At 42.2% G+C, this 23228-nt stretch overlaps 1 protein-coding gene across 3 annotated transcripts in view; it reads right to left on the bottom strand.

Annotated features, from left to right (window-relative positions):
• Positions 1-23228, bottom strand: part of ZNF277 (zinc finger protein 277) — a 137273-nt gene that overhangs the window by 64578 nt on the left and 49467 nt on the right. For all 3 annotated transcript variants that reach the window (XM_073573302.1, XM_073573301.1, XM_073573300.1), the window contains 3 exons: positions 21379-21580; positions 10396-10484; positions 7882-7964 (listed from right to left, as the gene is read on the bottom strand). In XM_073573302.1, coding sequence (XP_073429403.1) covers positions 7882-7964; positions 10396-10484; positions 21379-21580 — 374 coding nt within the window. The remainder of the gene's footprint in view (positions 1-7881; positions 7965-10395; positions 10485-21378; positions 21581-23228) is intronic.

The raw sequence follows: 23228 nt of genomic DNA, 5'->3' as shown, positions 1-23228 counted from the left end.
CAGCATATAAACCGCTCCAGGGGCGGTACTTCCGGCTCTGCGGCTTAGCCGCGCGCCGAAGCCGGGGACTAAATTTATCGACCGCCACCCAGGTCTGGGAGGCAGGCCACCGGAAGTGACACGTGGCACGGAGGCGGAACTTCCAGCCACGGCCTAGCTCAGGCCTCAATTTATCCACTGCTCGCGACGAGGAACGGACGGGGGGGGGGGCGCGAGGACCTTCCATGGCGCCGCAAAAACTGGTGCTACTTACTGGTGCGGGCTGCTCCGCACCGGGCTCTCCATCTCCAGCCACCTTCAGCCAAGAATGGCCAGTGGCATCCGCCGGCTAAGGGCTTCGGCCTCGAATCTTCGCCGCAGGAGCCCTCCCCAGGCCCTCTCCTCACTGACGATCTTTTTCGGCTTCCCAGCTCAGGTATGTGAGGGGGCTTTGAAAAATAGGACGGTGCAGGCACCCTAGCTCCATCTAACCCCTTCAGGGGGTGAGGAGAGGGACCGTCCGCCGCCTTGCGGCACCGCAGTCTAAGCATTGGTGGAGCAGTGGGGCCGCACGGACTAGTCTTGTGCCTCTGTACAGCCCATGGTTTCAATACCTAGGGGTGGTCAGGGCTAAGTCCAGCATCGTGTCCCACGTCGCGGGAGAGGATACGTGGAGGGACACTCGCACGTGCTCGACTGTTGTTGGTTTGGGGAAATCGAACCCTTTCCATAAGATCCGTTGCCCCTGTCTAATCTTCATGGAAAAAAAGTCTGGAGCAAAAAAAACAGACGTGTGCCTCCATGGACACTAAGCAAAAAACTGATTATCGCCCGCAATAGGGGCGAGGGTGTATACGGCGGAGGAGGAGCTAACCTCTTTTTTTCACTTAGTGTCAGCCTCCAAGCGGCAGAAGCATACACCCACAGTATCTGTGTCCCTAATGAGGCGAAGGAGAAAGTTAATGATCGCATGGCAGCATCAGAAGGGAGGATTAGTGACCTTGAGGATAAAATGCCACAGATATCGCAAGTTTCCCGCAAACACCGCAGCAGCTGTCAGCTCTGTTTAACAAAGTTGATGACTTGGAAAACAGACTAAGAAGAAATAATGTAAGAGTTATTGGAGTGCCGGAGAAAACAGAAGGAACTAATCCAACTGAATTCTTTGAGAAATGGATTCACCAAATTTTTGGTGCTGAGGTCCTGTCCCCACTTTATGCTGTGGAACGAGCCCATAGGGTTCCTACCAGACTCCCCCAAGGCCAGTTTTAATGAAAATTACTCCACTGCAAAGACAGGGATGCCATCCTGAGGGCGGCCAGAAATAAAGATTCTATAATGGTAGATGGCCACAGAATATCATTTTTTCCTGATTACTCCATTGAAATATCCAAAAGGAGAGCTCAATTTACGGATGTGAAAAGGTTCCTGAGGAACCTCCAAGTTTCATACTCTATGCTGTATCCGGCTAGGCTCAGAGTAGTAGCTTGGAATGAAACATTCTTTTTTGAAAATCCTAAAGATGCTTCACATTGGCTGGACACGAATCAGCAACGGCTTAGACAAGAACAGCGACGCTGAAATATATTTGTTATGGCATGTGTCAACTAGGATCATTAGTTCGGCCATTGTCACTATAACATAATCACTGTGGCCCAGTGGACTGTCCACTTTGTTATCCATTATTCGGTCCCGGTGGATTCTCTTTAAATTTCATTTTGCTTCATGTTCTGTTTTCAGAGCTGTAGGCTCCATTCTGCGGCTTCAGGATGGACTGGTGCTCTCACATTGACTTTTTTGTCATGTTGCGGTTGCAGTTGGTAGGGTGGGTAAGGGTGGGAAGGGGTATGGTAGTGGCTGTTCTAACTGGGGTTTTTCTTTTTCATAATTTTTATGTGCTGCTGACCTTAATGCTGCTCTCAGATGCCAGAACAGGTGGGATCATATTTGTTTATTCCATTTATCTGTCTCACTGTAATGACGGGTAAAGTCAACTTTCTTTCACGGAATGTTCGCGGTCTGGGGGATGCTACTAAAAGGGTGGCAGTTATGGATTATATTAGACCCCATTTTCCTGCAATAGTGTGCCTACAGGAGACTCATCTGGAACAAGATAAAATATCATTCTTGACTCGTACATGGATGAGCTGTGGATATCACTCAACATATTCGGGTTATTCTAGAGGAGTCAGTATTTTGGTCCATAGGTCTATCCCTTTTATATTGATTGCATCTACAACAGATCAAGACGGTAGATATGTATGTATTCACTGTAAAGTTTTTAATACGGAATTATTATTGATAATAGTATATATTCCTCCCCCTTTCAATAACACTGTCATGAATATTATAGCTGGTATTATTGGAAGGACCACTGGGGTTCCGGTGATGTGCATGGGGGATTTTAATAACATCATTCACCCATATTTGGATAAGCACAATGCGGATGCAAGCCTACAACACCACCCTATTTCTAGATTTGGGGAGATGGTGGCGGAGCTCTCATTGTTAGATCTGTGGGGAATTAAATATCCTAAGTCTAAGCAGTTCTCGTGCTATTCTAAAATGCATAATACTCTATCTAGAATAGACTTGGTCCTGGGTTCGGAAGAAATATTGCACATGATGGACAAAATTGCATACTTACCCAGAGTACTATCTGATCACTCTCCCATACTAACTAGTCTTAACCTCCTACCGGGTTTGAGTCTTTCTCGTAATTTGTGGTCATTCAACCCTTTTTGGTTACAGATTGAAGACATAGAGCCGATCTCGCTTGCCCTCAAACATTATTTTCGTGAAAATGGTACTGGTGAGGTATCGCTTAATATGATATGGGATGCTATGAAAGCCTGTTTGCGGGGGACTTTAATTCAGGGGGTCAGCAGGTCCAGGACTAAGTCTAATCAGTTTGGAGTATTTCTTAGGGAACGCGTCCAGGCGACAGAGCATAAATACATATCTACAGGGGAATCACGAGAATTGTTGGAGTGGAAGGAGGCACAAAAGGCGTATGACTCTCACATTAAAGAAAGAGCTAATACCAAAAGATTATTTTCACAGCACAGACTTTTTGAAGAAGGGGCGAAGGCAAGCCACCTCTTAGCAGTAATTTCTAGGGCACAGAGGGGGAATTCATTTATTGGAGCACTCAGGGATCAAAATGGAGTATTGGTTAATTGTCCTGACAAAATCTTAACAATTTCCTCTGAATTTTAGAAAGAGCTTTACAGCTCTAGACTGTGTGCAGAATTATTAGGCAAATGAGTATTTTGATCACATCATCCTTTTTATACATGTTGTCCTACTTGCAAGCTGAAAAGGCTTGAAAGCCAACTGCCAATTATGTAAATCAGGTGATTTGCATCTCTGCAAAGAGGAGGGGTGTGGTCTAATGACGTCAACACCCTATATAAGGTGAGCTTAATTATTAGGCAACTTCCTTTCCTTTGACAAAATGGGTCAGAAGAAAGATTTGACGGACTCTGAAAAGTCAAAAATTGTGAGATGTCTTGCAGAGGGAAGCAGCAGTCTTGAAATTGCCAAACTTTTGAAGCGTGATCACAGAACAATCAGGCGTTTAATGGCAAATAGCCAACAGGGTCGCAAGAAGCGTGTTGATAAAAAAAAGGTGCAAAATAACTGCCCATGAATTGAGGAAAAGCAAGCGTCAAGCTGCCAAGATGCCATTTGCCACCAGTTTTGCCATATTTCAGAGCTGCAACGTTACTGTAGTATCAAAAAGCACAAGGTGTGCCATACTCAGGGACATGGCCAAGGTAAGTAAGGCTGAAAAATGACCGCCTTTGAACAAGAAACATAAGATAAAACGTCAAGACTGGGCCAAGAAATATCTTAAGACTGATTTTTTTAAGGTTTTATGGACTGATGAAATGAGAGTGACTCTTGATGGGCCAGATGGATGGGCCCGAGGCTGGATCAGTAAAGGGCAGAGAGCTCCACTCTGACTCAGACGCCAGCAAGGTGGAGATGGGGAACTGGTATGGGCTGGTATCATCAAAGATGAACTTGTGGGACCTTTTCGCGTTGAGGATAGAATGAAGCTCAACTCCCAGACCTACTGCCAGTTTCTGGAAGACACCTTCTTCAAGTAGTGGTACAGGAAGAAGTCGGTATCGTTCAAGAAAAACATGATTTTCATGTAGGACAATGCTCTAGCACATGCATCCAAATACTCCACACCGTGGCTGGCCAGTAAAGGTCTAAAAGAATAAAAAATAATGACATGGCCCCCTTGTTCACCTGATCTGAACCCCATAGAGAACCTGTGGTCCCTCATAAAATGTGAGATCTACAAGGAGGGAAAACAGAACACCTCTCGGAACATTGTCTGGTAGGCTGTGGTGGCTGCTGCACGCAATGTTGATGGTAAACAGATCAAGCAACTGACAGAATCTATGGATGGAAGGCTTTTGAGTGTCATCGTAAAGAAAGGTGGCTATATTGGTCACTGATTTTTTTCTTTTTGTTTTTGAATGTCAGAAATCTTTATTTCTAAATTTTGTGTTGTTATATTGGTTTACCTGGTGAAAATAAACAAGTGAGATGGGTATATATTTGGTTTTTATTAAGTAGCCTAATAATTCTGCACAGTAATAGTTACCTGAAAAAACAGATATCCTCCTAAGATAGCCAAATCTAAAAAACCCCACTCCAACTTCCAAAAATATTAAGCTTTGATATTTAAGAGTCTTTTGATTTGATTGAGAACATAGTTGTTGTTCAATAATGAAAAGAATCCTCTCAAATACAACTTGCCTAATAATTCTGCACACAGTTTAAGTTACAATATAACAAAGAACAAATAATGTCTTACATGGATGGTATTTCATTGTCCACATTTTCAGACACGGAAAGGATTTACTTAAATAGCCCATTACAGTTGGAAGAATTACAAGATACGGTTGCATCTATGCCCAATAATAAATCACCGGGTTCAGATGGCATACCTGCGGAAATTTATAAAAAGTTTGGAGATGTTTTACTTCCCCAGCTCCTTAAGACCTTTCACGGGGCGGCTGGAACTGGCTCTCTACACCCATCAATGCAGGAGGCTCTAGTTGTAGTTATCCTTAAACCAGACAAAGATGTTTTATTGCCTGATTCCTACAGACCTATCTCTCTGTTGCCTACAGATGTTAAAACTAATCTTTCTAATCTCAGCCACTTGGAGGGTTTTGAGAGCTGGGCCCGAAGAGGGATATTATGTAGATTTGAACATATATTGGAGGTAGATAGAATTTGAGATTTTACTTATTTGTGTATGGAATTCGGGATCCAGAATTAATAATTTTACAAGTATTTACAACTTAGACACACGTACCAAGCAGAAAGCCTCATTGCAGGAAAACCCATGCAACAGAATAAGATTATACAGCGTATTGAAAAATCCACAGGAACAGCTGGGATGATTTCTCATTTATATTGGGGCATGCTGCATTTGGTGCTTCTGAATCATCCTGTACGTGCGAAGGAGAGGTGGGAGCGAGATATTGGTCCTATTGAGGACAATTTATGGTCAGAAATATTAGAAAGAGTTCCCGGACTCTCGCTGGAAGAAGCCCATCGTTTGTCACATTTATATGTAATTCATCAAGTTTATCGCACTCCCAAGTTTTTGTTCGATATTGGAGTTAGGCCCAATCCTCTTTGTCCAAGGTGTCAAACAAACACAGCCACCCTACTGCACATGTTATGGTCATGTCCAAATCTTGAAGCGTTCTGGAGTGGAGTAATAGGGATAATTAATAGAGTATATTCGGTTGAGCTGAGCAGAACCCCATTTGTATGTATCCTAGGATATATAGAAGACTTGCCAACAGAAGAGGTCGGGAAGTTAGCGGTATCTAGTATGCTTTTTATGGCCAGAAAATTAATAGCCCAGTACCGGATCTCCCACCAAACCCCCTCAATTGCAGAATATGTAATAATAATTATCTGGTTAGTTAATTTGGAAAGAGGTAGTATATATCACAAGAGAGATTCTATTTCCAAATTTGAAAAAATATGGGCATGTTGGATTGATCATTCTGGTCTTGCGTCGATAGAGCAGACCATGTTCAGGTTGGGTCTATCCTGATATGACGATATAAAGGTGGAACAAGATTTGACTCTGACAGAGATTATCTATAATAGTAAATGCCCTAAGCAACTTCCGGTTGTAACAACTTCCGTCCAGTTGTAACCGGTGACGTCACCGCACACCTCTTTCCATGTTAACCCTCAACACACACACTCCACTCACCTTTCACCATCTCCACTCACGTCCACTCACTCTTTCACTCCACATACGACCCTTTCGCTCACTCCGTCTCTCATACTCACGCCGTCATCGCCGCTGATCCACGATCCTCGACATCATCTTCCGCCGGCGCCATCCTGGATCCAGACGTCCTCCACACCGGCGACATGTTCTTGCGGCGACGCCATTTTGGATCGTCGAAATCCCGCGATAGTCAAGATGGCGTCGCCGCAAGAACATGTCGCCGGCGAGGACGACGTCGGGATCCAAAATGGCGTCGGCGAAAACTCGCGAGATTTCGCCGACGCCATTTTGGATCCCGACGTCGTCCACGCCGGCGACATGTTCTTCCGGCGACGCCATCTTGACTATCACGGGATTTCACGATACTCAAGATGGCGTTGCCGCAAGAACATGTCGCCGGCGTGGACAGCGTCTGGATCCAGGATGGCGCCGGCGGAAGAAGATGTCGGGGATCGTGGAGCAGCGGCGATGACGGCGTGAGTATGAGAGACGGAGTGAGAGAAGGGGTCGTATGTGGAGTGAAAGAGTGAGTGGAGATGGTGAAAGGTGAGAGGAGTGTGTGTTGAGGAGTGTGTGTGTTGAGGGTTAACATGGCAAGAGGTGTGATGCTATCGCATCCTCCCGATGTGATAGCATCGGGCCATAATCTAGTTACATTATAATTTGATTTAGCTTACAATAAGGAGACTTCAGATATGTAGCTCTATAACTGAGACTTATATTATCCTGTTGTTGTTATCTTCCTTTGTACTATTGTAACTATTTTGGGAGTGGCACTATAGGTAATCAGATATACCATTTTACCATTAAAATATTGTTTGCATTGGGGTTGTAAACTGGGGGGAAGGGGGGAGCGGGGTTAGAGGCGTATGTACCTCTATTGCAGGTTGTTGTTTTCTTCTTTGTCTTTCCTTTTTGTATTAAAAAATTTCAATAAATATTACTTTAATAAAAAAAAAAACATTAGATGTTTGTCAGTTGACCAACGCTTCCACCAATCAATTGGCCTACAGCAATCTTAGTCGTCTATAACACACAGAAGTGCTTGCCACATGCTTCTGTGTTCTTTATGAGAAAGCCGCTGACTGACATCTTTGTCAGTGGCTTATCTCCAAGAGAACAAAGCAATTGTCAGTCCAAAATAGGAAATGCTCAACAGACATCTTCCCTGGCAATGAACTTGCCGGTGTCCCCATACACCCCTGTCAGCCGAACCCCTGGATATTGGCTCTTGTTGCTGAAATTAGTCTAATGTGTATGGGGGGGGGCTTAACACAAAGTTGTAAGGAGCAGTAATATCAGCTACAACTTAGTACTTAGAGTATAGTGACTGGCCTGGTTGTCAATGAAGGGGTAGCAGCTCTTCTATAAGCCCCTTCAAGCATCCAATACAAACTTCACTTAGTCACAAGATTTCAAACCTGCTGAGGTAGGATCAAGTATCTAAATTATCCAATAAATATAGAAAAACATCTTGTACTCTAGTTTTCAATCAATCTGCATTAGAATTCTGGCTCGTTTCTTTTTGCAGGGTCACCCACTTAATAATATAATATATATATATACCCAGCACATATATATGACCCGTTAGAAAACAGCCACTGTATATGATATACCAATCTTTCCTGCTGGAGTTCCTCCCTTAGAATTCGATCTTCTGGTAGAACATCACACAATAGGAAGTAGTTTTCTTGCTGGTCTACAGATAAGAAAATAGAATTATTGTACATCAGCCAAAATAATTTACCTTCTCATTTCTAGAGCTCTTGAAAGCAATGAGAGACCATTAACATTTCGGAGGATCTATGAAGTAATGATGAGGCACTCCAGCCGACTTTAATAGGATTATAGTGTGCATGAGTATGAGCAGTGCAATAAATTAGCCCAGGAACCATATTCCCAAGAGGAGTCCATGCTAAATGTGGACACACAATGTAATTTATCTTACAGGAGGAAGTGGCATCGAGAACCTTTTCTCTCTCCCTCATCTACCTGCCTGAAGTTGCCCTGTAAATACTAAGAAACTCTTTCAGTTACCAGAAAGCTTGTCATCAGTAATACAGCGAATGACAGGTGGGCCGAACCAGTAATTATTAGTGGGATTGGCTTACACTAGTCTAATATGTACAGTGTGGGCCTTTTATATGGATACACCTAAATAAAATGTGAATGGTTGGTGATATCAACTTCCTGTTTATGGCACATTAGTATATGGGAGGGGGGAAACTTTTCAAGATGGATGGTGAACATGGCGGCCATTTTGAAGTCGGCATTTTGGATCCATCTTTATTTTTTTCAATGGGAAGTGGGTCATGTGACACATCAAACTTCACAAGAAAAACAATGGTGTGCTTGGTTTTAACGTAACTTTATTATTTCATGAGTTATTTACAAGTTTATGACCATTTATAAAATGTGTTAAAGTGCTGCCCATTGTGTTGGATTGTCAATTCAACCCTCTCGACACATTCTTGACACACTGATAGCAACACCACAGAAGAAAAGCTAGCACAGGCTTCCAGTATCCGTTGTTTCAGATACTGCACATCTCGTATCTTCACAGCATAGACAATTGCCTTCACATGACCCCAAAGATAAAAGTCTAAGAGAGTCAGATCAGGAGACCTTGGTGGCCATTCAACTGGCCCACGATGACCAATCCACTTTATCACCAACCAATCTCAACTTATTTAGGTGTATCCATATAGGTGCATCCATATAGATGGCCCACCCTGTATGGGGGCTTCTACAAAGAGCAATATATCATGAGATCTCACTTTTTCACAGCTGTGGATGGATGTGAAATCTTGCTTTAAGTGCGAGGATCCCACAATCTGTAAATTCGGGCCTGACTTTGTTAGAAAGTCGGTCTAGTTTGAGGGGCATTAGGGGCTCATATGAGTAATTTTGACATTAACTTACTGTTTAAAAAACCAAACACCAGTCTGAGGCTGCCCACTCTTATTAACCTTAGTTAAAAAGGGCAGCTTCAGACTGGTGATAAGTACCCTTTAAATGCTCTGCTTCATCTCCCCCTTCTCACCAGCTCCCCCCTAGCAGTTGCAGTTGGTCTGTGGTGTGTACGCCACTTCTCAAACCTGAAGCGATGTAATGTAACTATAACTTTGCATTATGGATTAAGCTGCAATGTAAAGTGTGAAACACAACTCCATCCTGACTCTTCAGATGCTCAGATTACTGGAAGCTCAGTCCCTTCACCTTGCTTTACACTGCAGCTCTGCCTGTTCAGATTGGCAGCTGTGTATAAGCAGAAGTCTCACATGTGTCGTACTGAGATGGGTAGGAGATTGGAGCCGGAAGCGATCCTTAAATGTCGCTGTCCGAGTTTGACAGTGGCATTTAAAGGGAATCGGTCACCTCATTTTAGCCCTATCAGCTGCCGGCATGCCATCAGGGGCTTATCTACAGCATTCTGTAATGCTGTAGATAAGCCCCCAATGTAACCTGAAAGAAAAACAATTTATATTATACTCACCCAGGGGCGGTCCCGGGTCTGGTCCGATGGATGTCGCGGTCCGGCGCCTCCCATCTTCTAGCGGTGACGTCCTTCTTTGCTTCCCGTCGTGGCTTCAGCGCACTGCTCTGCCCTGTTGAAGGCAGAGCAGAGTACTGCAGTGCGCAGGCGCCGGACCAGCTCAGAGAGGTCCGACGCCTGCGCACTGCAGTACTTTAATCTGCCCTCAACAGGGCAGATAAAGTATGCCTGCGCCGGAGCCGTGACGGGAAGCAAAAGAAGAGGACGTCACTGCTAGAAGATGGGAGGCGCCGGACCGGACAGCGACACCCTCCGGACCCGGACCACCCCTGGGTGAGTATAATATAAATCGTTTTCCTTCTCTTTCAGGTTACATCGGGGGCTTATCTACAGCATTACAGAATGCTGTAGATAAGTCCCTGATGGCTGTGCCGGCAGCTGATAGTCCAAAAATGGGGTGACAGATTCCCTTTAACAAGTTAATAGCCGCGCGTGGATCGCGATTCCAACCGTGGCTGTTTCGGGCACATATCAGCTGTTCAAAACAGCTGACATGTGGAGTTTGAAATATCCTTTTTTTAAAAAAAAATGAGTAGCATATCTGAACAGTGCTCTCAATTACAATTGTACCGACCTTCTGGCGCTTGAGAATTGGTTCTGATAACTGAACAGAAGTCTGTGATGGCTTGTTCTGTAAATCTTTTCTTCCAATATAGAATATACCTAAACAAAAACCAAATGTAAATTTAGGCACACATTAGGCTCCTGGAAATGTGACTGATCAACTCCTAGGAATGTGTATTGCCGGATACTGCAAGTTAGAAACAATTCTCCGAACATGACAATTCCGCATGAAACCTGTGGATTATAGGTGCGGCAATGTTTTGGAAGAACGCTTCATGCTTAACTTTTGATCCAGAAAGTAGAGAAACACCTCTGTACATTTCAGGGCAATAATATCATGTAGTAATAAACTGCACAGAGCAGAAGCCACCAAACCACCAGTGGTTCTTCAGATGTGATGGTTCAAACCCAAGGAACTTTCACCAGGGAAATGAGCCCATATTCCCAACCATGCCAGAGGCAACAAAATGACTGTTCTAAGTTCACACTGAAATTCATGACATGAAAAGGCTACAACATGGTATCTGGCCCCTTTTAATAGTCTGCAGGGCAATGGCATATTCTGGTTTTCAGCTATTTGAGTTGAATGTTTAGGTGTCTTTCGACAGATAATATGAGCCATTCTAACATGTTAGATTTAGAAGATACTGGTCTTTTCCACAAAATAATAATTGTGTAGAATACGTTCTGTGCTGTTCCTCCGTTATTCCTTTAAGAAATGTATGAGCAAACAACTGGGTGGAGCCATTCTCCTTGTTAAAAGGGTGTGTCTACACAGTCTAGAACCGACAGATCTCATTAGAAAATGGTAGGGTTTGTGACACCCAGATGTCATGTTATTCATACATTTCTTTGAGGAATAACAGCGGAAAATGACAAAGTTCTAGGGAAAGATGCTCCAGAATTGTTATATTATGAAGAATTCACAAAATATTTATTAATCTTTTAAAGACAAGAATTTTTCATTTTTTCATTACTTTTTAGCCCCTTACAGCAGTGATGGCGAACCTTTTAGAGACTGAGTACCCAAACTGCAATTCAAAACCCACTTATTTTTCGCAAAGTACCCTGAATACTGAGGTTTTAGATTAAAAAGAAAACTCGCACATTAGCGCGCTATAGAGTCAATATCAGAGCTTGTAAGCGCTGCACTCCAAGCCCAAGATACTAGCCACCAATTGTAGAGAAGGTCTGTTCTTGAGAATGTAGAGGATTTTTAATCAAAAGTAAAATTGCAAAAGTTGTTTGTTTTTACAACCTCTTCGCAATTGTAACACTTTATCACGATGAGAACAAACCCTTTAAGGCAGTGACATAAAAGTAAAATACATAGAGGGCCAAAGTTAAAAGCTTGGATACATTCACGTACCAACCTTGATATTTGTTATAAAAAGGTCTACAATTGAAGAAGTTTTTTCTTATCAAATAAAACGATTAACTTTTGGAATTATAGTGGAATAATGTAATATGTTATGTAACAGCAGTAAAAAGCATATGGCCCATTTTGCATACAGTGGGTTTGGAAAGTATTCACACCCCTTAACATTTTTCACTCTTTGTTTAATTGCAGCCATTTGGTAAATTCAATAAAGTTTTTTTTTTTTTTCTCAGGAATGTACACTCTGCACCCCATCTTGATGGAAAAAAAACAAATGTAGAAATTTAAGCAAATTTATTAAAAAAGAAAAACCAAAATATCACATGGTCATAAGTATTCAGACCCTTTGCTTAGACACTCATTTAAGTCACATGCTGTCCATTTCCTTGTGATCCTCCTTGAGATGGTTCTACTCCTTCATTGGAGTCCAGCTGTGTTTAAGTAACTGATAGGACTTGATTTGTAAAGACACACTCCTGTCTATATAAGACCTCACAGCACACAGTGCATGTCAGACTAAATGAGAATCATGAGGTCAAAGGAACTGGCCAAGGAGCTTAGAGACAGAATTGTGGCAAGACACAGATCTGACCAAGGTTACAAAAGAATTTCTGCAGTACTCAAGGTTCCTAAGAGCATTGTGGCCTCCATAATCCTTAAATGAAAGAAGTTTGGGACCACCAGCAGTCTTCCTAGACCTGGCCGTCCAGCCAAACTGAGCAATCATGGGAGAAGAGCCTTGGTGAGAGAGGTTAAGAAGAACCCCAAGATCACTGTGGCTGAGCTCCACAGATGCAGTAGGGAGATGGGAGAAAGTTCCACAAAGTCAACTATCAGTACAGCCCTCCACCAGTCGGGCCTTTATGGCAGAGTGGCCCGACGGAAGCCTCTCCTCAGTGCAAGACATATGAACGCCCACAGAGTTTGCTAAAAAACACATGAAGGACTCCCAGACTATGAGAAATAACATTCTCTTGTCTGATGAGATGAAGATAGACCTTTTTGGTGATAATTCTAAGCGGTATGTGTGGAGAAAACCAGGCACTGCTCATCACCTGTCCAATACAATCCCAACAGTGAAACATGTTGGTGGCAGCATCATACTATGGGGGTGTTTTTCAGCTGCAGGCACACGACAACTGATTGAAATTTAAGGAAACATGAATGCAGCCAAGTACAGAGATCTGGATGAAAACCTTATCCAGAGTGCTCTGGACCTCAGACTTGGCTGAAGGTTCACCTTCCAACAAGACATTGACCCTAAGCACACAGCTAAAATAACAAAGGAGTTGCTTCAGAACAACTTTGTGACCATTCTTGACTGGCCCACCCAGTGCCCTGACCTAAACCCAATTGAGCATCTCTGGAGAGACCTGAAAATGTCTGTCCACTAACGTTCACCATCCAACCTGACAGAACTGGAGAGGATCTGCAAAGAAGAATGGCAGAGGATCCCCAAATTCAGGTGTGAAAAACTTGTATCAATCCCAAGAAGACTCATGGCTGTATTAGCTCAAAATGGTCCTTCTACTCAATACTAAGCAAAGGGTCTGAATAATTATGACCATGTGATATTTCATTTTTTCTTTTATAATAAATTAGCAAAAATTTCTAAATTTGTTTTTTTTTTCCAGTCAAGATGGGGTTCAGAGTGTACATTAATGAGAAAAAATGAACTTTACTGAACTTAACAAATGGCTGCAATGAAACAAAGATTGAAACGTTTAAAGGGGTCTGAATACTTTCCGCACCCACTGTAATAACAAAGGATAAAAAAAACCTTGAACAAAACAATAAAGCATAATGCAAACAAAAGTGCTCCCAAACACAGTATTATACACCCACAGTGAGCTCCTCCAAACGCAAAGTATGATGACTAGAGTTGAGCGATACCGTCCGATACTTCAAAGTATCGTATCGGATGGTATCGGCCGATCTTTAAAAAAAGTATCGGTATCGCCGATTCCGATACCGGAAGTCCCATTCAAGTCTATGGGACTTCCGGTATCGGAATAAGAAAAACCCTTTCCTGCCCTTGTACAGCCTCTCTGGGGTCTGTACGGGCCTTTCGGGGGGCTGTGCCGGCCTGCCAGGGGGTCTGTGCAGGCTCCGGTGGTCTGTGCCGGCCTGCCGGGGGGCTGTGCCGGCCTGCCGGTGGTCTGTGCAGGCTCCGGTGGGCTGTGCCGGCCTGCCGGGGGGCTGTGCAGGCTCCGGGGGGCTGTGCCGGCCTGCCGGGGGGCTGTGCTGGCCTGCCGGTGGTCTGTGCAGGCTCCGGGGGGCTGTGCCGGCCTGCCGGGGGGCTGTGCCGGCCTGCCGGTGGTCTGTGCAGGCTTCGGGGGTCTGTGCAGGCATCGTCCGATGGGACTACAAGTCCCATCGGGCGATGCCTGCTACCATGACAGTGATTGACACATTAGCCAATGATGGGACAGTAATAGTCCTATCATCCGGCTAATGTGTTGAATGTAAAAAAAAAAAAGAAAAAAAAATTACATGCTACATACATACAACATGCATACTACATACATGCTACATTCATACTACATACTACATACATGCATGCTACATTCATACTACATAAATACTACATGCAACATACATACTACATATATACTACATATATACTACATGCATGCTACATACATACTGCATGCTACATACATACTACATGCTACATACATACCACATATATACTACATACATACTACATACATACTACATGCATGCTACATGCATGCTACATGCTACATACATAACACATATATACTACATGCATGCTACATACATAGTACATGCTACATGCATGCTACATACATACTACATGCTACATACTACATATATACTACATGCATGCTACATACATACTACATATATACTACATGCATGCTACATACATACTACATGCTACATACATACTACATATATACTACATGCATGCTACATACATACTACATGCTACATACATACTACATATATACTACATGCATGCTACATACATACTACATGCTACATACATACTACGTATATACTACATGCATGCTACATACATACTACATGCTACATACATACATACTACATACATGCTACATATATACTACATATATACTACATGCATGCTACATACATACTACATGCTACATACATACTACATATATACTACATATATACTACATACATACTACATATATACTACATACATACTACATACATACTACATGCATGCTACATACATACTACATACATACTACATGCTACATACATACCACATACATACTACATACATACTACATGTTACATACATTCATACATATATACTACATGCATGCTACATACATACTACATATATACTACATACATACTGCATGCTACATGCATGCTACATACATACTACATACATACTACATGCTACATACATACCACATATATACTACATACATACAATACATTCATACAATACATACATAGACATACAGTACATATAACATAGAGTAACATACTTACCAATACTTGTCACATTGTTCCCCGAAGCCATTGTCTTTTCCGGAATAAATATTAACATAACAAACCACAAAAATACTCACCCACGATCCGAAGCAGTCCACGAGTGTGTCCCACGACGATCTTGGGTAGAGAACTGCAGCATCAGCTGATGCTGCCGTTCTCTACGGGCTGCAGGAATCCAATGACGGAAGGTAGGTATCCTTCCGCACTGTATTCCTCCGCCACTTAAAAAAAAAAAAAAGTCCCTAGTCTCACTTTATGCCATTGCTGTGTGGGAAATTCCACACAGCAATGGCATAAAGTGAGACTAGGGACTTTTTTTTTTTTTAAGTGGCGGAGGAATACAGTGCGGAAGGATACCTACCTTCCGTCATTGGATTCCTGCAGCCCGTAGAGAACGGCAGCATCATCTGATGCTGCAGTTCTCTACCCAAGATCGTCGTGGGACACACTCGTGGACTGCTTCGGATCGTGGGTGAGTATTTTTGTGGTTTGTTATGTTAATATTTATTCCGGAAAAGACAATGGCTTCGGGGAACAATGTGACAAGTATTGGTAAGTATGTTACTCTATGTTATATGTACTGTATGTCTATGTATGTATTGTATGAATGTATTGTATGTATGTAGAATATATGTGGTATGTATGTAGCATGTAGTATGTATGTAGTATGTATGTAGCATGCATGTAGCATGCAGTATGTATGTAGCATGCATGTAGTATATATGTATGTATGTAGCATGCATGTAGTATATATGTAGTATGTATGTAGCATGTATGTAGCATGTATGTGGTATGTATGTAGCATGTAGTATGTATGTAGCATGCATGTAGTATATATGTAGTATGTATGTAGCATGTATGTAGTATGTATGTGGTATGTATGTAGCATGTAGTATGTATGTAGCATGCATGTAGTATATATGTAGTATGTATGTAGCATGTAGTATGTATGTAGTATGTATGTGGTATGTATGTAGTATGTATGTAGTATGTATGTAGCATGTATGTGGTATGTATGTAGCATGTAGTATGTATGTAGCATGCATGTAGTATGTATGTAGCATGCATGTAGTATGTATGTAGCATGCATGTAGTATGTATGTAGCATGCATGTATGTATGTAGCATGCATGTAGCATGCATGTAGTATGTATGTAGTATGTATGTAGTATGTATGTAGCATGCAGCATGTATGTAGTATATATGTAGTATGTATGTAGCATGTAGTATGTATGTAGCATGTAGTATGTATGTAGTATTTTTTTTTTTTTAACATTTAACACATTAGCCGGATGATGGGACTACTACTGTCCCATCATTGGCTAATGTGTCAATCACTGTCATGGTAGCAGGCATCGCCAGATGGGACTTGTAGTCCCATCGGACGATGCTTGCACAGACCCCCGGACATCAGCACAGCCCCCCGGCAGGCCGGCACAGCCCCCCCGGCAGGCCGGTACAGACCCCCACAGGGTGCACAGACCACCGGCAGGCCGGCACAGCCCCCCGGCAGGCCGGTACAGACCCCCACAGGGTGCACAGACCACCGGCAGGCCGGCACAGCCCCCCGGCAGGCCGGTACAGACCCCGGGCAGTCCACACAGCCCCCCGGCAGGCCGGCACAGCCCCCCGGCAGGCCGGCAGAGACCCCCGGAAGGCCCGAAATGACGGCGCATCATGATGCGCACACACCGCGCATCATGATGACGTCAGGCTGTCAATCAACTGAACTTCCGATTCCGATGCCGAATTCCGATATTGAAAAAATATCGGAAGTCGGTATCGGAATTCCGATACAGCAAGTATCGGCCGATACCCGATACTTGCGGTATCGGAATGCTCAACACTAATGATGACCCTACTGTACACCCCTCGCTCAGTTCCCCCAAGAATGATGGCCCCATTACAGTATGATTCTCCAACTGTAATGCCCACACAGCCCTCCATACAGTATAACGGGAACATAAAGTCCTCCATACAGTACAATGGCTCCACATAGAGCTCCATAAAGTATAATGACTCTACATAGTCCTCCATATAGTGTAATGGTCCCCACATAGTCCTGCATAAAGTGTAATGGGCCCCATATAGTGCTCCATGCAGTATAATGGCCCCACATGATGATCCATACTATAAAATGGTCCCACATAGAGCTCCATACTGTATAATGGCCCCACATGATGCTCCATACTGTAAAATGGCCCCACGTGATGCGCCATACTGGATAATGGCCTCTCATAGTGCTCAATACTGTATAATGGCCCCACACAATGCTTCATACTGTACAATGGACCCACATAGTGTTTCATACTGTATAATGTGCTCACATAGTGCTCCATACTAGTCATTGCTTGCGTTGAAGAAAAACTAACACATGATGTAAAAAAGAGAACCAGGATTAATGGATATTTGTATATAAAAAACTAAAATGAAAACAAAAATGTGTATAATAAAATAAGCCTTTATTGTAAATTTTGGCCAGACAACAACAGCAATAGAAAGATATATATAAAAACATGACGCTAATTGCCTTTTACGTCTCGGGTTGACGGTGATAGCGCATGCGCCGCTTTGCTTTATACACCGAATTTGTGCACTATAAATAGACCTTCTAACTGAGTCATTACCATCCCCCTGACGAAGGAGCTTTTCCGAAACGCGCGTCGGGGCGCGTTCTATTGGCTCACCACTTCTACCACTGTCCGGTCATTTGCCTTTCCAAATATACCACGCTATACTGTGCTGCATGATTTTGGCCAACATTTTGTCGTACAAGCGCTTCATTACCCATTGCTATATATGGTACGTTTGTGCTTAATGTGGCCCATGTAATTTACACAGCACTACTTAGCATGCGGGTTGTTTGGTCCTTGGCTTTGGCCCATTTTTACTACATAGCGCTTTATATGGCACTTCTTCAGTGGCCTCTTATATAGCTATTATATGGTGCACATTAATTATTAATTACACAAGTGCATCATTATCTAAGGAATATTTCTTATATAATGTATTTTTATATATAGCTATGTACATTCCACACAGCGCTATTGCATTTTTTTAGTATTTTTCATGTGAGTTCAGCATTTATTATTTCTTGCATATATTTTTTGCATTCACTCTTCACTATTTTGAGTGTTTTCACTTTAGTTTTTCAGTATATATATATATATATATATATATATATATATATATATATATACATACATACATACACATATATATATATATTTTTTTTTTTTTTCTTACAGTAATTTTTCTATCATACACCAAAATTGGTTCACACATGCACGCACACACATTTTTCATTAGTGATTTTCACATTTTTTTGTTGTAGTGATTATTCCATTATTTATATATATTTTTTTTTATCACTACACCATTTATCGCACTTATTATTTCACGTTTTTCTGCTGGTCTACATGGGGACTATTATATATGCCTTATTTGAACAATTCTTGTTTGTACAGTGGTGAAATTATTATAAGTATGGATACTTGATAATTAATAAACTCTGCGTTTTTTTTGCCAATTTTCACATTATTTATATGTTTTTATATATATCTTTCTATTGCTGTTGTTGCTGTCTGGCCAAAATTTACAATAAAGGCTTATTTTATTATACACATTTTTGCTTTCATTTTAGTTTTTTATATACAAATGTCCATTAATCCTGGTTCTCTTTTTTACATCATGTGTTAGTTTTTCTTCTTATGTATACCGGATGGTCTGCCATCCACTTTTGAAAGAAACACATCGGTCACTCATTAAATTATATTTTGTTGTATATTATTGATTTATTGTATATTGCTGTTGTTTCTTTTTTCTCTTCATTGCTTGCGTTGAGAAACATGTGATGGATTCTCCGTGGCTTGTGTTTTGCATGTTTTCCATACAGTATAAAGGCCTCACAAAAAAAAAAAAAATACCGTTTATACTCATGTATAAGCCAACCCGAGTATAAGCTGAGGCACCTAATTTTGACATGAAAAACGTATTGACTCGAATATAAAAGCCGGGTATGCATTGTCCCCTATTCTGGTATACAAGGTTCCTCATCCCCATCCTGGTTCACAGGATTTTTTCTAAAGGCGTGTCTTTAGGCTTAGGCCTCTTTCACACTTCAGTTTTTTGTGTCATTTAAAATCCGCGGATCCGTTCTTAACTGATGTGAACGGATGCCACAGGATCCGTTTTTTGACGGATCCGCAAAATGAGGAAGAGAGAGAGAGAGAGACAGAGAGATTTTTGTTTTTCTCCGGCACCCAGACAGAATTTCGGGTTAAATCAGTGTCTGGAGGATCCGCCAGCCAAAAAAGACGTTGCAAGCTCCATTTGGAAGTCTTTGAGGATGTTGACGGACAGCAACATTATGGCGGATCCGCACAAAAACGGATGCAACGGACGGCAATCTGTCAAGATCCGCCAATAATGAAAATCAATGGTGAAAAAAACGGATCCGCAAAAACAAATTGAGGATCCGTTTTTTTCAAAACCTGGCGGATTTTGACTGATTGTAAAAAACTAAAGTGTGAAAGAGGCCTTATCTGCATAATTACTCTGTGAGCCAAACCCCTTGATAAATACCATACAAATTGGCATCAAATAAAGAAAGCCCATATCTCTGGAACCATATGGTGGATTTTAAGAAGTGATTAGATACATTCTAGCCAGGATGACTGCAAAGCATTAGATTGTGGTCAGCTGACCCTCTGCAATCAGTTGTAATCTACGGTAGTAGGAAATCAAGCAGCAAATTATCCTGCAGTGCCACCAAATGTACCATGTCCCAGTCCCTACTAAAATCATCAGAACTGCCAGGTCCTCAAGAGTGACAGATGATCTTTGCAGCCTGTTAGTTTCTATTGAAAGAGGTGGTACCTGAACAGTGGACCTCCTCTAGATGTTTGACATGACACTCTAATGTGTATGAACAGCGTCAATCTACTGGAGCCCTTACTCTTCAATTTCACTTATCTGAAAAGAGTTTTCCTTGTTATGTATAGCAGTTTCCCTTTCTTTCTTATAGTAAAAAGTTATGTCCCATGCCCCATTACATCCCTAGCAGTGCCATCAGCCTCATCACGCTGCTCCAGATGACAAAACAGCCAACCCCACCTGCCTCTGCCAGCAGCTTCCCAATGTATGCACTCCCAAGGTGCCCCCATCTAAGGATGTGTTCACAAGTTCAGGATTTTTCGTGTTTTTCCGAGGCAAAAACGCTTAAAAAATGCATACAGTACATTAAGCATCCTATTAATAGAATGAAATCAGCAATTTTTGTGCCTGTGATGCGTTTTTTTTGCAGAAAAAACGCATTGCAGAAAAAAAAACGCAGCATGTTCATTAATTTTGAACAAAATTTGCGGATTTCATTGTATCAGGAAGTTCCGGAAAAAAACGTGAAAACTCCACCAACAAAAAAAAAAATGAAAAATTGCGGATTTCCTGGGAAGGAGTCAGGTTTTCTTCAGGAAATTTCTGCATATGTGGGCACATAGCCTAATAGCACAACCAAGAAACAAATTAATTAAATATTCTTTATTGAATAATTAAGAGATAAAAACTCTTTGCGATGGAATAGGTTCACAGGATAGCCATGAAAGACTGACGCACGTCCAGCACTACAATAACGCCGCTACCTTGAGTAAGAGAGTCATTGTTATGCCAGAAACACGTTAGTCTTTCAAGGCTATCCTGTGAACCTTTTCCATCGCAAAGAGTTTTTATCTCTTTTAATTATTCATTACAGAAGTTTCCATTATGTTCTTTCATAGATGTTCTGTATTTGTGTAGTGGACAGTCACCCACACACTAAGCCAAGAAACACTATATGGACTACGGATGTGGAGAGGCTTCATAAATCGTTATGCTCTCTGCACTATGATGGATACAAATCTAAACCTGACTGCCAAAGGAGAAATTCTAGTCGGCATGGTGTAAAAGGGTGGACATCCACTGTAAGGATACATCTGCTAAACAGATTTTATGATTGCACGCAAAGGCAAAAATAGAACAGCAAAATAGGCACCATACGTAAATCATAACCCCCATGTGGTATACACACACAGATTTCTGGTAGTGACAATGATACCTACATATATATACACCTTACCTCCTGAAATTTGCTATTAATTTGACATCAGCAATAACCAATTTATGCTCAATTATCATATGTTTCAGAAGTTTATCCTTCTCTTCCTCTTTGTAAGACTGTTCACAAAACATACAAGACAGGGGAACATTTTCCACTTGGTCAGCGTCAGCACTGGGGTTTTCCGGCAACAAGAGAGATTCCAAGATGAGGTCCTTCATATCTAAAACAAAAGACAATATGCATGTTACAATCACCAAATGTAATAATGCAATAAAAGTGAACAGGAAAATAAGCATTTAATACATTGCCGATATCGCAAACAATGGAGAGGTCTGTAATTTTTATCGTAGGTACACTTCCACTGTGAGAGTAAGAATCTAAAAATAAAAAACAGAAAATTACATTGTATGATTTTAGTCATGCTCTCAGCCGCGGGTCCGGTCTCTCATGGACAGGGAGACCTGCGTGCATAACGCGGTACCCGCTCTGTCGCTGCTGCAGGTCCGATCTCCGCTGTACCGAGAGACCGACGCCTATCACGCAGCTACATTGGTACTACTCACCCTGTCCGTGGTTCCAGATAATCGGCTCCATTCTCTGCTAGGAACCTGCTTCCCCTTAGCAGGTCTCCTTGAAATGCTTTTAGGAGGCGCGCCCCGCTTCCTGTACAGGGCACCTGTTCTCTAGTATGGCTGTCTGTGCCATGATGCTCTGTGCATAAAAGGCATCCTCCCCTTAAGGGAGGTGCCTGGACAACGGTTTTATTCTGTACGATTGTTGTCTCCGCTGCGATTAGAAGACTGCTGCTTTGCATTTTACTAATACCTCTGTCTCCACAGAATTCTCTGCTGGCAGTTCCCTGTCTTGGATCCCTCTGGACACTCCGGATCCCACTCCAGGCTGACCAAGCCTCACCTCACGGAAACATCCAGATACCACTACCGGCTGGATCAGCCTTTCTGGGATTCCATACACCAACAGAGCCAGTATTCCACAGTCTCTTCTATCCAGTCTGTACGGGTTGTTCCTCTGGTCAGGGATTCGCGGCATTTAGGCCTCCTGGTGTTGTGATGGGGGAATCCCTGTATAGGAGTATACCTGTCCGATGCTCCACTATGTGGTACAGTGTCGTGATCCAGAGGGTTAACCTTTCAGGTACTTTTTCCCTTTTGTTAAACTCTCTTTAATAAATATCTTTGGTTTTATGAAGCTCATTCTCCTGTCTATTGAGTATCGGTTATACAGCTACCACTGCACCATTAGTGGTCCAGTGAGCTCACCATACATCATCACACCACCTGGGTGTGACAATTTTTAAATTATTTAATTGCATTAAGTATTTGATCACCTACCAACCAGCAAGAATTCTGTCTCTCAGAGACATGTTAGCGTTTTTCTTTAAGCAGCCCTCCTACTATGCACTCATTACCTGTATTAGCTGCACCTGTTTGAACTTGTTACCTGTATAAAAGACACCTGTTCACACACTCAATCATACTCCAACATCTGCACCATGACCAACACCAAAGAGCTCTCCAGGGGCGGACACAGACTGTAGTGGGCCCCTGTGCAAGAAATTTTTCGGGCCCCGCCCTTCATAGGGGAACAAAGTCATTTGTTGTTATCTAATATTGAGGCTATGCAGGGCTGGATATAATACCTGTATAGAATATAATGTAACCCCCCCATAGAATATAATGCAGTCCCCCCTATATAGTATAATGAAGCCCCTCCATAGAATATATGGCAACCCCCTCATAGGATATAATGCAGCCCCTTATATAGTATAATGTAGCCCCTCCATAGAATACAATGTAGCCCTCCTCATATAGTACAGTGCAGCCCCCATAGAAAATAATAAATATAAT

This window comes from Dendrobates tinctorius, unplaced genomic scaffold, assembly GCF_039654945.1.
Source record: "Dendrobates tinctorius isolate UK_male_01 unplaced genomic scaffold, ASM3965494v1 ptg000035l, whole genome shotgun sequence".
Classification (NCBI taxonomy): Eukaryota; Metazoa; Chordata; class Amphibia; order Anura; family Dendrobatidae; genus Dendrobates; species Dendrobates tinctorius.
The sequence above is the reverse complement of the archived record's forward strand: the minus strand, read 5'-3'. Positions and strand labels throughout refer to the sequence as shown.